Here is a 20,451-nt window from a genome sequence, read left to right on the forward strand (position 1 = left end):
ACGTCTCCTCTCGAGGGAAAGGGGTTTTCTGAGGGATGGCAGTGAGGAAGGGAAATATATAAGAGGAGAAAGAGCAAGAAGGGTTGAAACAAACAGAGTGGGAAATCGAGTGGGAAGAGGGAAACACCGATGACGGGCAGTGAGGCGGTGATGGTGATGGTGGTGGCTTGTGTAAGCGTTATGCGATTTCAAACAAATGGCGAAACCGTGAGCGGAAACGTGACCAAGGCTGCCGTCCACTCGGATGCCATTGGTAAGTTTACCTTGCACACCGCGGTAACTTACCAGTCGAGATCCCGCAACGAAACGAGGGATGGCAGCTGTCCTCGGTAGAGCATTCCGGTAGAGCGGGTAGTTGCGGCGTCGTCGCGGGGAGAGGAGAGACGGTCGTCGGGGGAAATACGACGACGAAAATCCGACGGAAGCGCGATTTTCTACGTGGATCTCGCTACGGCGTCCCGTTTTATACTTGCGTTATTAGATACCAGTAGTGTCTATTTAGACTCGACGCGATCCATTTAATTAAACCTTCTCTAAATAACTAAATTTGCCTACATCTTACAATCTTTGAGAGAGAAAATTACTGATTTATGTTTGTAATTACATTGCTAATGAGATCGACATTTCGATTTACAACTAAATTTCACGACTTGATGATGAGACTTTAGATTTTAAATTTTAAGTCTTTTAAGTGTGTTTTATCATAGAATTTGACATCTCGATTACAAAACGGACAAGAAAAAAAATTAAGATAAATAATAAAAGCGTTTAAAAAGTCAGGTATTTAAAGCACTTTTTCCTTCTTTCTTCCTCCATCATATTCTCGTAATATTTATTTCATAAATTTTATATAATTTTTCTATCACGATTTATTATGTCAAAAATATGTTTTACATTTCAGCGATACGAATTTATGTAATCTAAAAAATTTCAGAATTTATCAAATGCTCAGCATGCAATTCTTTTGAAAACACGAGTAATAGGAATGTTTCGGAAATGTGGCGAATACGTAATTAAATATTTAGTGCGCGAAATTGAAATTACAATAATCTTTGGTGATTTTATTTCTTATTTATCAGTACGTAAATATTAAATCTTTCTGTAATATGTTTTGTTTTTCGAGTTTTATCAGACTGGAGACATCACGAGCTAGGAAATATATAGTACGAAAAATGGTTTGGTGCATAACGAGCTATTTTTTACGAAGGAGAAAGAATGAAAGAGCGATCTTCCAGGTTCGAGTAACATTATCCTCGAAGGAAAAATTGAAACGAAGCACATTTTTTCCTCTCTGTGTGCATCGAGAAGCGCGCATCGTGCACTAGTCGATCTGTCTATTCGACGGCAAATTTAATTGCCGCAGATATCCTGGACAAGAGCGGGAAATCAGAATTTTTAACGATCGGATAGATCGTTTCTCGTTATTGCGACGGGAGACAACAGAGTTGGCAAAATTCCACATTTTTTTTGATAAAATCAATGTTAGTGGCATAAAATGGTATTTTCCGGAAAAAAAAACAACAAAAACTTTTTATTAAAAATATTAAAATAAATAAATTTTTTTTTATCTATACCGTCAATTGAGAGGGTGTTTTTCAAGCTTTATCCAAAATGAAATCTCCGTAATAGATCAGGAATCGACGTAGTAAATAAATGAATTTTTTGTGAAAATTTAGGAAATGTTGAATGATAAATACAAACCAGTTCTGTATTGATAAAAATTGTTAATTTTGTTATTATTACATTTTTTTTATTTAATTAAAAATTAATATAACATTAATAACATTTATATTTTCAAAAGTTTTTATTTAAAAAATTTTACATATTAATTTGAATTACTTTCAAATACTTTATTATTATATTGATTACATCTTTTTAAACTATAGTGATTGGTATAATTTATTAACTGAAGTAAAAATATTCTTTGCATAAAGTTATATAAATATATTTTAATGTTAATATATATTATAACTATTTTTACAGTTTTTGCCAGATTATTTTATTGCATAAAGTTTGGGATAGTAAAAATTAGAATTTTATCATATTTTTCTATTTACTATTTACTCTTCCGGCCAAACTTGGGAGTCAGTAGATTCGATGTCATTTGCAATTGCTTCGTCGCAGTAATTAAATTGCGCATACACGGCACGACGCGCTTCTGCATCGACGACGATGACGAGTAGTATACATGTTTGTATACGTTGCCAATATCGCAAATGCATTCGAATATAGACAGTACTTCGAGAATTAACGGATGGAACGATATTCATCGTGTCCGGGGGAGACGTGAAAACTCGTCAAATTTAAATTATTTTACAGCGGTTAATGATTATGTGCGCTTACTTGACCGGAAGCAAGTTTGGAGAGCAAATTTAAGATAACTATAAAATTTCTTAACGATTAAATACAACAATGATTTTGACAGATAATAGTCTTAGGTCGTAAATAATATCTTATTTTTTGTATAACTTTGAAATAAGTTTAATAATATTTTGATTTATTTATTTTGCTAAATTATTAAGATATATAACGTTGACAAAACTTGTTTTATTTTAATTATTAAAAAATTTGCATTTTGAGAAAATGCCTGGTAGATATCGTTACAGTAAAGATCTTAAATTTTGAATAAAACAAGGTACAATTAAAACTTCAGCTATACAAACCGTTAGAATTTTTATTTAATTTTATATAATTTGTTATATAATATTAAGAAATTACTTTGTTGTGGAGTAATTATGCATTGTTACAATCAAATGCAATTTGAATAATGTAATATCATGAAAGTATATTCATTTTTTAATAAAATACGGATGATACGCCATAAAGATATATCTCTTTTTTTTTTTTTTTTTTGTAATCATACATCTTTATTAAAAATTGAAATAAAGTGGAACTACGGATTAGGACGATTTTCAAAAATTAATCAACTACACGGTGTTTTTTCACAAATATTACGAGCTTCTCGATATGCCGAATACATGCCAAATATTTGGTGCAACGGATTGAAAGCACAACGAGATGGAGCAGCAAACCACATCGAACACATTCCACTTGCGCTTTTTATCGGAGCACTTTTATTTTATAAGCAATTCAATACTAATACTCGGATCGAGCTGATTATAGCTTCGCTCGAAATAGCAAATCACTGATGATATTTGTTTAAAGGAAATTATAAAATCTCGATTTTTCTCTAGCGATATAAATATAGTCATGAGATATATTTACTTTTTTCATTGCTTATCAATGAAAAATTAGCAAATTGTAAGTTTGTTTGCATCGCAGTAACGTTCTTATTCATATTCTGTACTTAAATTGAATAAACAGGTTTTGAAAGTGCAATTAACAATAACAATTTTAACTTGCATTATTATAAGTATTTAATATAATAAAAATTATTTAACTTTAAAGATTTCTTAAATCTCTAAATTTGTTAATTGAATTTAATATTTAAGTGATTAGAGAATATTAATTCTTTTAAAGAATAAATATTCATAATATTACATACATTCCGTTTCAAAAAGAAGATTTTTATAATAAATTAATGTAATCTTGTTAATATTGTAGGAGCATAAATAATCGTTGATAGTATATGTGCGCGATGGGCGATGTTTTTTAATGCAGCGATATTCGTTTTTCTCTTTTATGGCCTCATTATCGTGCTTGAGGAGAGCGACGACGTTTCGCGTCGAAGCCGAGCGTGCGAACCGCGCATAAGGACACCGGTAAAATGGAAAGTGGGATGAGGAGCTTTAGTCGTTAATGTGCGATGCACCGCTAAAAGCTTCGGAACGAGTGGACCATCACGTCGCCCTTGCGAGGCGTTGGTTTTCATCGATGCCCAGCAAAAAGCAAAAGAAAGATTTAAATCCCTACTCTTGTTAGCAAATAAAATTCTTTATTTTTATACACAGAATATCTCTCTCTCTCTCTCTCTCTCTCTCTCTCTCTCTCTCTCTTTCTTTCGAAAATACATCATTTGACTTGAGTAAATTTGCAAAAATTTTAATTGAACAAGATTCAAAAAAAGCAGATAAGTAAAAAAAATTCACAAATTTTAAGCAAGAATTTTTTAGTACATAATAAAAAGATTTACACTGTGCTTATCATTCTATTTTAAATTCAAGTTTGAGATTTTTTTTTATTAAGACAAAAATATCTGATCTTGAAGAGTGAAAAGTTTTTTTTATGAGTAAATGAAATTTTGCAATTAAATTTTTTGTTAAAAAAGAATTGGATTTTAAAATGATCAAAAAATTAATGAGATAATTGTATGATATTTTGCATAATTTTTTACTGCTGTTTATATTCTGGTAATTTTTTTATTTTTGTCAGTATTTACAAAATTTAACAATGTCATCGTTGAGTTATAGTCACCATCGTGCGCGTTTATATTTAATCGGAGAGAGAGAGAAGTTTTATTAAATATTTTGAGTGGAAAGCGCTTGCATCTCACAGTATTGGGTGACGATTTCGATATGTGAGGAAGCTTTTTATTAGAAAAGTGCTATCAAATAAAGCATAATAGAAAAAGTGAATCGACAGTGATTTATATGATTAAACAAACAAAATTATTATATTTATAACAACAAAAAATTGTTTGCCCCCGTCCCCTTTCATCTTATTATACATAGCTTCTTGCATTTTCACACAAATTTCTTAATCGGAAAATATTAATGAAATATAACTATTAATAAAGATTTTTATAGAAATAATTTTTAATATATATTAAATGTAAAATTTATAACACACACATATCAAAGTAATAAACTATTGTAATGCAGGAAAAATTAATGTACATCTCTCTAGAGTATGTCATATTTTTTATAAGTTATTTTTTTATTCAACTGTTTAATTATTTAATTATCGTATTTTGGAAATCCTAGAGTCGTTCAAACAATGAATTTTTTACATGATTCCTTTTTTCAATTTTTGCCGCAAAAAAAAAATGCTTTAAAAAGTTTCTGCATCAACAAAAATTGTTTCTTATTCAATTCATTTTATGAGATATCGTACACGGAATTTCACGACAAAGTAACTAACGTGGAACGGTTTGACCGGCTATATAAGGTGTATATATCCTCCTAACTGTCCTTTATTAGAGATGAAGTGCGATGTATCGGTAACCGAAACAAAATCGCTCGTTTCGTTGCGAAAGAATGTTCGCGCGCGTGTGCATGCTTCTCTTTTTTTTTCCATTTTTTTTTTTGTGTAGGAAAGCAATAAAAGCACCAACTTCCGACTCGTTACACGCTATTACGACCGTGCGCAATAAATCGTTATAAAACCACGCCTCCTTTCTTTCAGAAGTTTATAACCCGAGGAGCTCGTCCGCCCACGTTTCACCAACGATGAGCTAGAAACCAGCTCGTATCTGTTTTAAACAATATTGCTTTTATAAATGGCCAGCAGTCTACGCGTGTGAAAGAAATATGAAAACTGTCATTTTATTCATGACCTCTCTAAAATGAGGATAAGAGCAAAGTAAAATCAGTTGTCGGAGAATAAGATTAGTCAGTTCTTTTCTAAAGTATGTTAAATTTTTAATATCACCCTTGGCGAGTATTATTTGAGATAAGTTCCTTAGAAAATCGTTATGGAATCGGATTAAAGTTCAAAATTGGTTAGGAAAGGTATAGTGGTCGAGAACAACTGGCTGTGCTGGCTATCATGCCACACTGGAAGAGATTTAGCTTCTAGTTTAAAATCGGATTTTGCTTCAGATTATACTCGATATTATGTAGTTTTTATATAAAAGAGAGCGATAGAAAGAGAGAAGTTAGGCGTGTTTATTTTAATTTACATTTTTCTATGCTACAGTATAATTTGTACAATGTTTATTATTGTTTATTATTTTCTTATCGAGTATTATTAATTTTTGTTCTTTTTTTACACACGCGCGTAAATCTATTTATATATTAATTAATAAAAATAAATATTATTTTATATCTTTTTTGCTCTTTTCTCCTATTAAAAAATTATGAAATTCTTTTGGCAATTAAATTTCAAACACCTAACAGCAAGTTCTAAGTTTGCCAAATAAAAAGTTTATATAGTGTGTGTGTGTTTCTCAGTTTGTTTATAAAAGCCACCTCTATACAAGAATACAACTCAGCATCTATATCCGGAGTAATAATGTTTACGAGTTCAACGAAGATTTCCAATATTCGTTTATATCGAAATAAAAACACAAAGATACAATGCGAAGGTGAAGACTTGCAAACTCGCTTCTTTAAAAAGGATATATCTCGAGAATGATCTTATTCTTAGCAGTGTAAAACCGTATAAAGATTACATCTTTTTTTGTAATATTGCCTTTTACGGATAAATCTGCATAAAAAATAATTAATGTCACACAAAGCTCTGTTCTTGTCGCGTTAAAAGAAATTGATATTCTCCTTACTCTTCTTGATGAAATCCTTGCGAGAAGTTAATATCATCCATAATCGTTTTTATCACAAAGCGAAAGATGTAATAACGAGAGAGGACAAATATCGAATGCAACTTGATCACTGAGAGAAAGATAAATCAGCCTCGAACTATTTTTGTTTTGTTCTGTCAAGCACAGGGCAACATCGAAGCGAATCAATATTCCGTGCTTATTGACAAAAACGCGACCGTTGAAATAAAACGAAGAGTACAAAGGAAAGAAATTGAAACAGACATGGAGCGAAAATTATCGACAAGAATAGATCCATCGCGTTTCGCTCGTGTTTTGATAACACAAACATCAAAGATGTCACTGTTACTTATTAATGCGCTCTACAATTTAAGATTGATGCGGGGAAAAAATCATTAAAATTCATTAAAATTGCCCAAGTTTGTTAATATAAAAAGCACTAATAAGATAAAATAAATAGAAGGCAAAATTTTCTCAATGATATAAATGTAAAGTTGTTATAAAATTTTTTTGCCGAACAATTTAAAATATTTTAATTACCGTGTAATGTATTTTATTTGCATAAACGTATAAAAGTAATTGACGAATAATGTAACGCACAAGTAATAATGGTGAATTTGCATTTCATGTATCGCACATCTGGGAACCTCAAAAAAAATTACGTCTGCAAATTATATTCTATCCAATTACTTTATGGATGCAATGAATTTTATAAACGAAGGTTAATAATATTATTATGAAGAATTTGCGTATAATATTGGATCTCGATTGAAAAGAAAATGCAATTAAAATCTATTTTGTTATAAAAGAAATTTCATTTTGTGACGTGAAAACGACACACAACGCGATGTCAAAAAATTCAATAGAAAAACAATGGGATTGAAACGGTTTTGCCAGACTTTTGTCGCGGATCGACAAGTGAACCAATAAATTCGATACGCGCTCGCTATTTCTCGCTGTCGATCACTGACTTCTATTACTTATGGGTATTTCCCTAAATCACGTCGCTTAGTATCGTCTTGAAAAAAGGCATCCGGTCGTAAAAAAAAAAGAAAAACGTCGCGGAGTGCTCAGCAATGCAAAAATGCACACTCTATTGTGAGCGACGACAGTCACACATTGTTACCGTTGCGACATACAACGTCGTTAAGATCGTTTCGCCGATACTGTTACGACGGCGAATGTTACGGTAATTTAGCGTGGCGCGTATTTTCCCGCGGATTATACGACGCTTATTGTCCGGTTGCCATTTGTTATTCACTCGCGAAAACTTATTGCATCGCGGTAGCGGCGCACGAACTGACGCTGATATACATATTATTGCGAATTATGCGAAACATGCCACGAATAGAGGGTTAATCGGGGAAATTGTGCCGGCGTTCCATGTGATGCATTCCTTTGTAGCATTGATGTTTGCATGAATAATTATGAGTTATGAATAGACTTCTTCATAAGTGATGCGATATTCGCGAGAAAATATTTTTCACTCGATCGTGACCTAACTACATATTCTTTACGCGACAGTCACGAGATACATGCATGTATTCAATTTTCAATATTTTTTCTAACGATATAAAATTTTGCATTATTACCGAAGTTTTATTACTAGGTTTATACACAGAGAAAGAAATTAGATTTAATTTTTCAAAAAATGGAAAAAAATTTCGTTTTGTTATTAAATTTTTCGAATACTTTATAACATATTAGTGTGTATGTGTGTGTGTGTAATTGAAAAAAATATAAATTGATTAATCATTCTTTTTCAAGTTTGAAATATATGCATATTATTTTATTCGAGATCTTATTATCTTTTTGAGATGTCAAATTGTACTCAGAGACATATTCCGTAAATTTCTCAATTTCTGTCAATTTATTATTGAACAACAACTTTAATAATAATAAATTTAATACTAATAAATTACTCAATTTTTGAAATCTCAACTTATTCGTCTTACATAAGCATATTGAAATAAGATGAACATAGCCATAACAACTGGTTGAAAATATTTGCTTCACATATTGGCGAAGGCGTCGATTTATGTCACCAAAAGACCTTCGTGTCACGTACTCGACGAAAAATATCGTCAGGTGACTGACGACGGCAGTGAGATGCAGCAGCGCTGTGCACGAAAATCGAAATTGGCGGAAAACCAAGATGGAAGAGAGGCGAAACGATCGGAGGGAAACCAAGGTGGAATAGATGACGAGGACGGGAATTACGACGACGACGTCGACGTCGGCTGAAGGATCGAGGAAGAGAAAATGCGGCGATCGTGCCGTTGCTGCCGACACTCTCGAAATCGGTACCGTCCGTCGTCGCTCGCAGATCGACGCGACGAGTAAATCGACGGGGAGCGTTTTTTCGGAAAATGAGATTTCGGCGGGAATTCGACGACGACGCGAAAAATTGCTGCAGCGACAGAGAGAATGGATTGTCCTCCTTAATCGGATTGCCGAACGGGCGAAATATGGTGCGCGCGGGCACGCGCTGCTCGCGATTTCATTGCCCGTCTGTTGTCGACATTTTCATATTTTCAAAAATTGGGGAGGACTCTCATTCGATTTCGCCGCCGGACGGGATTAGCGTAGCCGGGCGAAGCTTTTATCGCACGACGGACGGCGAGATTTGTCGAAAACCGTTCCGGGTACTGATTCATTTAGTTACACGTGGACGGAACTTTCGTCGTATCAGTTATTTTATTCGACAGCGAGATAGTGTGCGCTCAATTAAGATTCCTTGATTTCAGAGGAATATAAAATATAATTCTTCGATATATAATTATTTCTTTCATCTTTTGTATTCCTTTATTTGGTAAAAAAATTATTTATATGATTTAATTTTAAACTGCATTTGAATCTATTTTGACACGCGAAATAGTAAAGAATAAAAGAAAATCGTTTAATTTAGTATATCAACTGTAGACACTTGTAGAGAATTCGGTGACAGGCAATTTTCGAAGCTCTGGCAGAGAAAAACGTATTTGTGAAAAAAAAGAAAAAAAAAATGGTACATATCTTTTTATCAGATTACAACAAACACAAAAGTTTTGAAATTTTTCGTCGAAAAATATTTTATCCGGTGACAGAATGGCCTGTACGTGCAAAATATGTTTACGTTTTCGGAAATGATTGCGCGTTTGTAATAACAGCCGTGGATGCGCTTTTTTATTGCTCAACGATATCGTTCAACGGGAAATACATTTCAAACATGAAAAAAGCAAGGCAGAAAGAGAGAGAAACAAAACGTGTATCCCAAAGTTATTCCCGTCTATATTGACTTTGCTTATCGTTAGTGAATATAGATATATCTATACATATATATACATATATGTATACGTCGGATCAAAGTGAGAGAAGAGAGAGTTTGGGGGATCGATAATTAGTTCTGTTGACATAAGCCATCTAGGATATCTATTTTAAATAGATATATTTCGTACGCGTGTATATTCACGCGTATTACGATAAAGCTGTCGAAAAACGAATCGTTCAACGGGGCACGTCCTTTGATCTCGATATTACGCATCGATTCGCCATTATTAAAATTATTCAACCGCGTTGCTAACAGCCATGCCGTGCTGTCGATTATTTCATATCGTTCATTGCGACGTACTGTCTCGGCTCGCTCGCGCGCGTTTAAGCTGTTTATCTCTCTCTCTCTCTCTCTCTCTCTCTCTCTCTCACTCTCTCTCTCACTCTCTCACTCACTCACTCGCTCACTCACTCACTCACTCACTCACTCACTCACTCACTCACTCACTCACTCACTCCTCACTCACTCACTCACTCACTCACTCACTCACTCACTCACTCACTCACTCACTCACTCACTCACTCACTCACTCACTCACTCACTCACTCACTCACTCACCCCAAATTAAACGACGAAGGCAAAGTCAGATGAGAAATTTCGAGAGCGCTCTTCACATCTCGTCCCGGAATAATTCATTACACTCGGTTTTTCGCCAGATAACATATGAATATCAAGTGTGTCAAAGCATTGACGCAGCGGCTTTGTGCGTGGAATATGAAAAGCCGAGGTAAAGTTTTGCATACTATGAATTTTTTAAGTCTCGACCACCCCCTTTGCATGGAAGATATATAAAGAGTATAAATCCAGCGTACTCGAAGTCTCGTGCGCGTATATTTAAGGTTGAATATTAACATCGAGCATTAACATTTTTTATGTCCGGAATTAAAATTAGAAGAACGATGCATGGTTATACTCCTTACTAAATATGCAAATTACTGCACGCGAGCAAATGAACTCCGCTCAAATTGCTATTAATATATATTATTATATATATGCTATTAGTGTATATATATATATATTATATATATATATATATATATATATATATATATATATATTAATGTATATTCATAATAATATTGTCGATCAGGTACTTTCAAAATTTTCTGGTAATTCGATTCTTTATATATGACAATGCAAGCAAGATAGATTAATAATAGGCGAGATTAATAATAAGATTTAAATGCGCCTAATAAGAAAAGATAATTTATTTAAATATTTTATTTTTTATTTTTTTTTATATATTTTTTTATATATTTCTAACTTTGAAAATATATGATTTGTTTTCATATAAAATACATACGACATATAAATCTTATTTATTTATGCTTACCTATATACGCGTGTTTATGATAATATAATTAATATTGAAATGATTAATTATAATATTTTTGAATTGGCAAATATATATTTAATATTTTAATAACTATCATCACACGTATCTCTTCGACTCTCGTATTAAAAAGAAAATTATTTCAACTCATATTATGCTATATTAGCGTATGTTCGCATTATTCGTGAATGTTTGCATGATTGAATAGAGTTTATTGCACATACGTATAGATGTAACATCAGTCAGGCGCAATTTCGCGCAAGTACATCACTGATTTTCCGCAATTGTTGCCGTCGCGAAAATGCATCTCGACGCTTCCTTCCGCACCGTCGGCGCCGTATTAGTACCGGGAATGCAAATAATTGTTCGCCGCGGTAATATGGTACGCGTGTGCGTGCGCACGGGGTGGTAAAACCGTGGACCCTGGAATGTAAATAGACTCGACTTCGCGCGATGCTTTCGCCGGGAACGAGCTTGATGGTTTGTTCGCTCTGATGTGGATACATATGCTTTTGTATGTGCAACGCACACATAACACGCCCAACCGACGGATCATCCTATCTGTCGACTCGCGCAAGACAACCCTTAGTTTTCTGCGGTTAGTATTTGGTATGCTTACGTAAAGGAAAAAGAGAAAGGATACGTGATCAAACAAACTCGAGCAGTGTGAACAGAGTCTGTAATTAGTAACTGATTACCTAGCAAATATTTGATTAATTAAAGAAAGATAAAGAGAGAGCATCTATCGTTATTTAATTTTGTCAGATATCAAAATTTCACAGATATATATCTCTATACATTATAACATATTTTAATTAAATATTACATTTCAATAAAAGAAAGAGAAATTTTTTATTATAAACTTTAGAAAATAGCGACCATCTCTTTATCTAGCTGACAGAGATGATTGTTAACTTTAAAAATATTTGGGCCGGATTAGATGATGCATTAAAAATATTTTTGTTCGCTGCCTTTCTCACGACGCGGGTGTTTCAAGTTTCACGAGGAGGAGAGGAAACGTTCGGTAAAGGACAATAAATAATAAAACATAGCATCCCTGTGTCGTGGGACACGATTAATTGCTGCTGGTCCAGCAACAATTAATCGTCGGCGCTGCGATAATTTATATACGACCCGTCTCGCCGCGATATTTTAGCCGCGGATATTCTTCGCGCCCCTTTTCGCGCCTCGCTAACCTACCTGCTACCGCTTTTCCGCCGGAAAAGGGAAGCGGCTTCTCCGATTCGGCGAAATCACTCCTGCAATTCTATGTCCATCGAGATTTGTTCCACATGGATCATTTTCCTATGTATCCTTCCTACGTTAATCGCTTGAACGTAAAACTTTTATATTTCTGATCTCTGCAAAATTATTTTATTATAATATTCTCTCTAAAGATTCTCTCTCTCTCTCTCTCTCTCTCTATATATATATATATATATATATATATATATATTTATTTATTTATTTATAAATATGTTATTTATAAATATGTGACTTTAAAAATATTGGCTTGTATAAAACTTTCTTATATTTTTTTTTTATATACCTATGCTGGTGTATAAAATATGATAAAGTAAGCATAAGAACATTTCATCTTAACTGTGATAAAAGATAACAATTTCACGTCTGACGAGAGAATACACTCACAGAAGGAACAACATCCTTCGCAGAAAATTCAGATTTTAATAATACTTTGCACACACACACACACACACACACACACACACACATATATGTGGAACTGTCCGAAAGATGAGTGATTTTACAATTCTTCGTTAACACAGGAAAATAGATTTATGTTGTCATACTTAGTATATTCTAGCTCATGAAGTTAAGAATCTGCAAGTAAAATCAGCCGTAAAATGGCCTATTTCCCCAGGCGGTGAATTAGTTGTTCTAAAGCGAGCGTTTAATCATTAATGCTAGAACGCTCATATTTTTCTTGTAACTTACTTTATATATTCGATGAATATTAAATATTACATTTGACATAAAGGATAACATCAAATGAACGTGATTACGTAAAAAAGATTTAATTATGATTTACTTGAGAAAAAATACACATAAATATTAATTAATTAATTAAATAATTTACAAAAGATTAAAGAATGTAGAATTAATTTTCTTTTTTGAACAATTTAATAAAAATATTGGCAGATAAGAGCCAAGCCGTGGATATTGGTGCGCGAATTTATTGTTAAATTTTATTTAAGAATGTGCATTCAAATATACGCTTAAAATTGTTTTTTGGTCCATCTTTATCATGGATATAAATATGTAAAAATAAAATTGGAATTTTAAAACTTGCATAATATTTGTTGTTGCAGTCAAATTTCAGGTTAAAATAATCAGAAAGGAAGATCCATTAAAACTCGCGTAGAATCTGTACAAATTAGTGGAAAACGTCATCGACGATTTACAATTTAATGATGACCAATGTTGGTAAAGTCACAAAAACAACGGTCATGAAGATGATCATAAACAAAGATCAAAAAACAAAAATTGTGAGAGACAGGCTAATGCGACAAATTTAGTTAATTTTTAAATCCAATTCAAACTTTAAATCAAATTCAAATTTAAGTTTTCAATCAATCAATCCTTGAATTTTTGGCAAATTTCTCATTATAGAGAAAATATATAGGTCACAAAAACAAGTTATTTTCTTTTTTCGTATGTTTATTTAATATTGTTTTCGCAAAACTTGTGATTCTTCAAATCCATAGTATTAAAATTGATTTAATTATTATTGATTGTATTTATTATTACCATTAATTAAATTTGAAGTGAATTTTTATCACGAATGATATAGATATTATATGATATAGATATTTTTATATAAATCATTTTTATATAAATAATTAAGATATTTTTTCTGTTTTATTTAATTTTATATATAAACAAAATCACGTTAAAATTTAAAATAGAACTACGACTGCTTTTGGAGTATGCAAAATTAATTTTATATATGGATAATCTACAATTTTATTTAGCTAACTTATAGATTAATAATCTATAATTTTATTTAACTGTTATCAAATTATCATCGCCAGAGAACATCTCATCATATCTTGTTTATTTCTGATTACAGAAATTGCAAACGATCGGCGAGGATTTCTGCGGTCTCGACGTGAACACACCTTTAGGCGGTGAAGAACCCATGGGTGCGACTGCAGTTTTGACATTTGAGACTCATTTGACAGCTGTAGCAGCTACTTCGACCGGTGATTACACCGTCGTGTTTGTGGGCACCAATAAGGGACATCTGAAGAAGGTTAGTGCTCGAAATTATAATATTTAATTTGATAATTAATTCAATAATTAATTCCTTAACAAGACACAGCCATTACTTCTGCAATATTATATACGGGCTGAAAAATAGTTTTGAGGATAAAAGAATTATATATCGAAGTTACTAAAGAAAAATTTACAAGATCTGATCAAGTATTGATCATGATTATTTATGGTTGCGATCTTATTCTGGCAAATAATCCAAAGTATTTAACATATAATTAAAATATGATTTCGAAAATAAAAAAGTCTATATCTTAGAATCAGAAAAATTAATATTAATATATTTTTTAGTTGAATAAATAATACTAGTTTATAATTTTTACATAACTATAAACTGAAAAGATATTTATTATTCAATGATATATTACAATTCTGACAAAAAATCGATGGCGTATTTTTAAAATTTTATATCTCATATTTATATGAATTATAGAAATATTATAAAAAACAAAAAAATAATGTTTCAACTCATAGAATGTATAGAAATATTTTTAATATTTAAATTTAATATTTAATTATATATATATATATATATATATATATATATATATAAAATTATAAAATTTATTAATTAATTAAATAAATTTATATATATATATATATATATATATAAATCTAATGTAAGACTAAATTTTATCTTTCATTTTTAACCATTTTCTAATCTTTTATTTTAAATTTTCAATTTTTTATACCTAACTTTTATTACTAATTTCCTAAATATTTATTTTAATAATATGTTTTATATTTTATAAATAGATATTTATATAATCGTTGTTATCTTATAATCGTGATAATAGAAAATTTCTACATCAAATAATCAATTGCGATAATTAGCATTATAAAGTTATCGATTAACGAAACGTAATTTGATCACTAATGCCTTCCCTAATCTCTTCGACGCTTGAGGCAAAGAGTTCAGCAACCCTGAACTTAACGGGGCGAAGCAGGAGATCAAATGGCAAAGTTCAGTAGTCATGTACAGACACATGCACACGTCATCCCGGTAGAGCACACGCCCGCATATGTATCAGAATCTTTCCCGATCATCGTGGGGCATGATCGTTAAATTAATCGCGATCACTGTGCGATTACCACGTTCGTGCCTCAAACATCGTGCAAGCAGCGCGGCGCATAAACGTTACAACGGGCCATTTAATTGGCTTCGGGATAGATGATAGAGTCGACGGCCCGTTCAAAAAAAAAAAAAAATAGCAGCGTATATTCGCAGGATTAGGGATAGTGGATAGTGCATTTTATCATGCATCGCCATTAAAATAATACCTATGAAAATAATCATAAAATCTTCATAGAACAATTTCATTGATAGTTGGATTTCTGAGAATATATATGAGAACGAATTCTCAAGTTTTCTTTCGATCCGTTTTTACGGATTATTCATTTACTGATTTATACATTCTACTTATATACTTTATAAATATCATATATATATATATATATATATATATATATATATATATATATATATAATTCATATAATTCTGAATATTTTCTCCTAGTCTTAACATGTAGATTTTTTTATTCATAATCATTGATATCGTTTTCATTAATTCATAAAAAATGAATTAATGAGAACTCTTATAATTATTTGCAGATAGAAAACGCGTTCTCTCTTACTCGATTCCGTGCGACAGTCATTGTCCTTTCGATAGAGAAAGTAATGACAAATATAGCTAGCTATTCTATTGTAGATAATAGTATTTATAGAGTAATAACGTATATATATATATATATATATATATATATATATATATATATATATAGAAGGGGGGGGGGGAAGAACGTATATGCGCTTATATGTGCGCTTCTACAACTAGCCACGTTTTGTACGATACGACATCATAGATGTATCTCGTTATAAATTTATATTATTTACGACACTGTAAATGTGAAATCTCTATCCGCGACTCGTAGTACTCTTCTGAGATTTATCGGTCTCGTAAAGGATGACGTGTAACTCTGCTTCGGACGTTTAACGCTCGGGTACGGTGCATCTAGGACCGGATGGCTCGTGATTCGCTTTGTGAGACTCGCGACTCGTAATATTATGCCTTTTGCCATTTCAGCGAAAATGGATTGTCTCGGCGAGACCTCGCCTCGGGCGCATCTAGCTAATGTTCCTTTCGAGCATTCGATCAGTTCGTTTGATAGATCAAGTCGATTTGCGCGCTTATTATCGCAATGAAAAGATTTATTTAAATCCGGGCAGAATAGACCCAAAAAATTATTAACATTAATTTAAGAATGTTTTAAGATAGATGAAAATGTTGGATGAAGAAGTAATTATAGTAACAATAAGAATATTAATATTAATACAAAATTCCACATTTTTTCGATAAAATCTGTCAGTAGTAAAAGATCGATATTTTCTCGGAAAAAAAAAAAACGGCAAAACACTGATCTTTTCTTAAAAATATTAAAATAAATAAAAAAGTTCTTTATCTATATTTGTCAATTGAGAATGTATTCTCTAATCCAAGCTTCATCTCAAAGAAAATCCGTAATAAATCAGGAATCGATATAGCAAATAAATAAGTTTTTGTCGAATGATAAACGCAAATCAGATCTATATTGATAAAAATTGTTAATTCTGTTATTATTACATTTTTTATTTAATTAAAAATTAATATAAAATTAATAACATATATTTTCAAAGCTTTTGTTTTAAAAATTTTACGTATTAATTTGAATTAATTAAAAAATACTTTAAAAAATACTTTATTATAATATTGATTTTATTTTTTAAACCATACTGATTAGTATGATTTATTCATTAATGGAAGCAAAAATATCTTTTTGCATAAAATTATATAAATATGTACATTTTAATGTTAGTTATTTTAATAATTTTTGCCAGTTTATTCCATTGGATAAAATACGGAATAGTAAAAACTGGAGTTTATGGTTTTCTCCATTTCATTTTTCCAATTAGCTTTGACTAATTATAAGTGATATAGTAGAAATAAATTTTTTTTCTAAATTTATTTTTGAGTTAAAATTTTTGCATCAAAAATTTTTATATAATATATTAAAAGAGAATTCTAATGACGTGATGATATCAACGTGTAATGATAAAGATAGTAATATTATAATGAATATTGCATCGTGATAATTAGTTGAAAAAATTTTGCATCTGTAGAGTTATCATTATCCGTATTGTGATGAGAAAAAGTAATTTAATTTGGAAATTTTCATTTTCGATAATGCCGCATCTTGTACTCTTCCATTTGCATGCTGATTGTTTTGCGATATCTCGCGAAAAATTTGATTTTTGCAAATATAGTGAAGTTCAAATGCAGTAGGTTTTTGCGCATATTAAATATTTTATACTCAGTGAAAGCAGCTTTCGCGTCCATTTCGACGAGATGCCAGAATATCGTTACCAGCAAGTTACAATATCTCCGTTTTATTTCTATGCAAATTTGTTCCATTAGTTACATGAGATAATCTCATCATGAATTGTTCTTTTAGCTGTGTAATATTATTGGAATGTTTATTATTAGTTTTAATAATTAATTAAAAATTACTTTTAATGAATATCGCGTGGGAAGAGGAGGGAGAGGCGGTACCTTTACACATTTAATATTGAATATCACAATATTCTTGATATTTTATGATATTCTTCGAAAAAATGATGACGTTTTACAACATCGATGTATGTCACATCTGACAATTAAAATTTCTGTAATAAGAAATTAATAAAATTAATGGAATTGATAAAAGTATCAATATTACCGAGTGAGTAGTTGAAATTTAACACGCACATGTTTCTATTTTTCAGATATATATGTACCTATTTAATATCAAGAGCGAAATACAAAAAAATGATGCCAACAATATTTAATATCAAAAGCAATATCACAAATGTGCTAATATTATCAAAATAAATTGTATCACACATTGTAGATATGAGCAATTTTACAATCGTATTATTAAACGATCAGTATCGCAAAACCACGAGCACGTGGCCGGGAGTTGAGTGACAGCTAAATAAGGAAATAGGCAAGAGTGATAAAAAAAACGTGTCGTGTACGAAAATCGACGATGCTAAGAAAAGGAGACCGAGGTCATCCCACGTATCGAATATATAATTTAATGATTGATCGATTTCGGTTCATATCGTCTTGTCTACATAATCTAATAATGCAAGGGCTCATCCTCACGTGTGACACGTGGCGATATATGACACGTGTCACACGTGCTTCTTATAACTATGTTCGATATAAACGTTATTATTAATTTGATATAATTAAATTAGTAACTGATCAGGTAAATAACTCTATTTTCGCTAAGCAGGTACTGATTTTATGAACATGATGTCTTTCCCCAGGCGGAGGAGATGGAGGAGAACAGATATGAACATAGAAAAAAAAAATATAATAATTATAATAAATCATTAATCATTATATACATGTATATGTATATTCACAAATGTGTGTATTACAGATTTGTATCTGTACATATAATCAAATCTCTCAAATTTAATGATTATTGCTCTTTGAATTGCGATTATAAATGTAAATGAAAGATTTGTTAATTTTGGGATAATACGAAATTGATATGACTGATTATAAAACGCCCTTTAATTCAGTTAATGTGTTATTGCGGAGTAATTTTATTAACGATTATACGCGCGCGCGCACACAACACACACACACACACACACACACACACACACGTGTACAAATATACACACATTCCGCACTAATAACATTTCTCAATATATTATGGTTTATCAATTATCGGTGCAGTGTTATTGGAGATATAATTACTGCGCAATACTATTAATGTGAACACATGTTTGTAGAATATCTCAGAAATTACGTTGGAAATTTAGATGAAAATGAGGACGTTCTAATATCAACAAGTACATTTCTGTACATTAAATATAAAACTTTGTAAGCAAATAATAATAATAACATATTATTTTATATATTCACTTTTGTTAATCAATTGTTTCTCGAGTTCGAAGTGAATTCTTTTTTAGAGACTGAACTTGTTGCTTAATTAGGAACATATTGGTAGCTTAGAAAGTAATAATTGAAAATGATTATTTGAAATTAATAGAAAGTACGCGATTTCTCATACCTCACTACACACAAACCGACGCCAATTTTCGCACGCGTTGCGGGTAAAATTCTTTCACACGAGTGCATCGACTCGCGCAGGCTAATTGCGTCGGATCGGTAGGTCGGTGATTAATAATCGCACCGCATTGTTTATCATTGCGATGATCATCAGCGCGGCGGCGAGATATTTCGTTCGCGATCCTAGCATGACACGAGAAGGCGCCTTTACCGTGCCGTTGAGGCGGCGGGCGTTGATTCATGACTCTTTCTCTCTCTCTCTCTCTCTCTCTCTCTCTCTCTCTCTCTCTCTTTCTCATCTCACAAGTCCCGGAAGATATTAATTAATGATCGCGTCCACTTATACATATATATAGATAAAACGTGCGGCCGAATACGAACCGGCACTGCGCAGGTTGTGCCGTGAGGTCATCCTGAGATATTTACACATGCAACATTAGCAATCATTGTGCGAATGTGCCGGTAAATAATCTTCTTGCTTCAAAAAATTAGAATGTGTCGGCTTATAAATTTTTTATGACACATGTGTAAGTCTGAAAATATTGACTTATCGACATTTTATATACGATATCGTTAAACTAATAGAGGCGACGTATTCTTTGATCAACATTTGCAATTTTTAAATTTTATTATTATATATCTTACTTCTTTAAAATTAATTTCACACTTTTAATATATTGGAAAGATTAAAAGATGCTTCTGGATGCTTTTAATTCTATAATTTTAAATCGTTTTTAGAAAAGGTTCTGTTTAACTAATTTAAAGTAAAGAAAAAACGATTTGAAAAACCGGAAGGCTAACTTTGCGATGTTCCGCATTATGTAACAATTGCAATTCGTTGAAGTTCTGAGAAAAGATTTAAGATAGTTTTGAAGTTCTAGAAAAGTTTTTAACAAAGTTCTGTTGAAAAAAACCTTCAAATATTAATTCCCAATATTCTAAATCAACAAACTTCTTTCGAAAATCGGACGTTTTATCGAAAATTCTGAATAGATATCACGAGTTCTAATAA

General features: G+C 31.6%; 1 protein-coding gene across 1 annotated transcript in view; it reads left to right on the forward strand.

Annotated features, from left to right (window-relative positions):
• LOC126856600 (plexin-A4) overlaps positions 1 to 20,451 on the forward strand; it is a 215,783-nt gene that overhangs the window by 134,122 nt on the left and 61,210 nt on the right. The window contains exon 3 of the mRNA XM_050605251.1: positions 14,132 to 14,314. Coding sequence (XP_050461208.1) covers positions 14,132 to 14,314 — 183 coding nt within the window. The remainder of the gene's footprint in view (positions 1 to 14,131; positions 14,315 to 20,451) is intronic.

The sequence above is a fragment of the Cataglyphis hispanica genome, chromosome 2 (assembly GCF_021464435.1).
Source record: "Cataglyphis hispanica isolate Lineage 1 chromosome 2, ULB_Chis1_1.0, whole genome shotgun sequence".
Taxonomy (NCBI): domain Eukaryota; kingdom Metazoa; phylum Arthropoda; class Insecta; order Hymenoptera; family Formicidae; genus Cataglyphis; species Cataglyphis hispanica.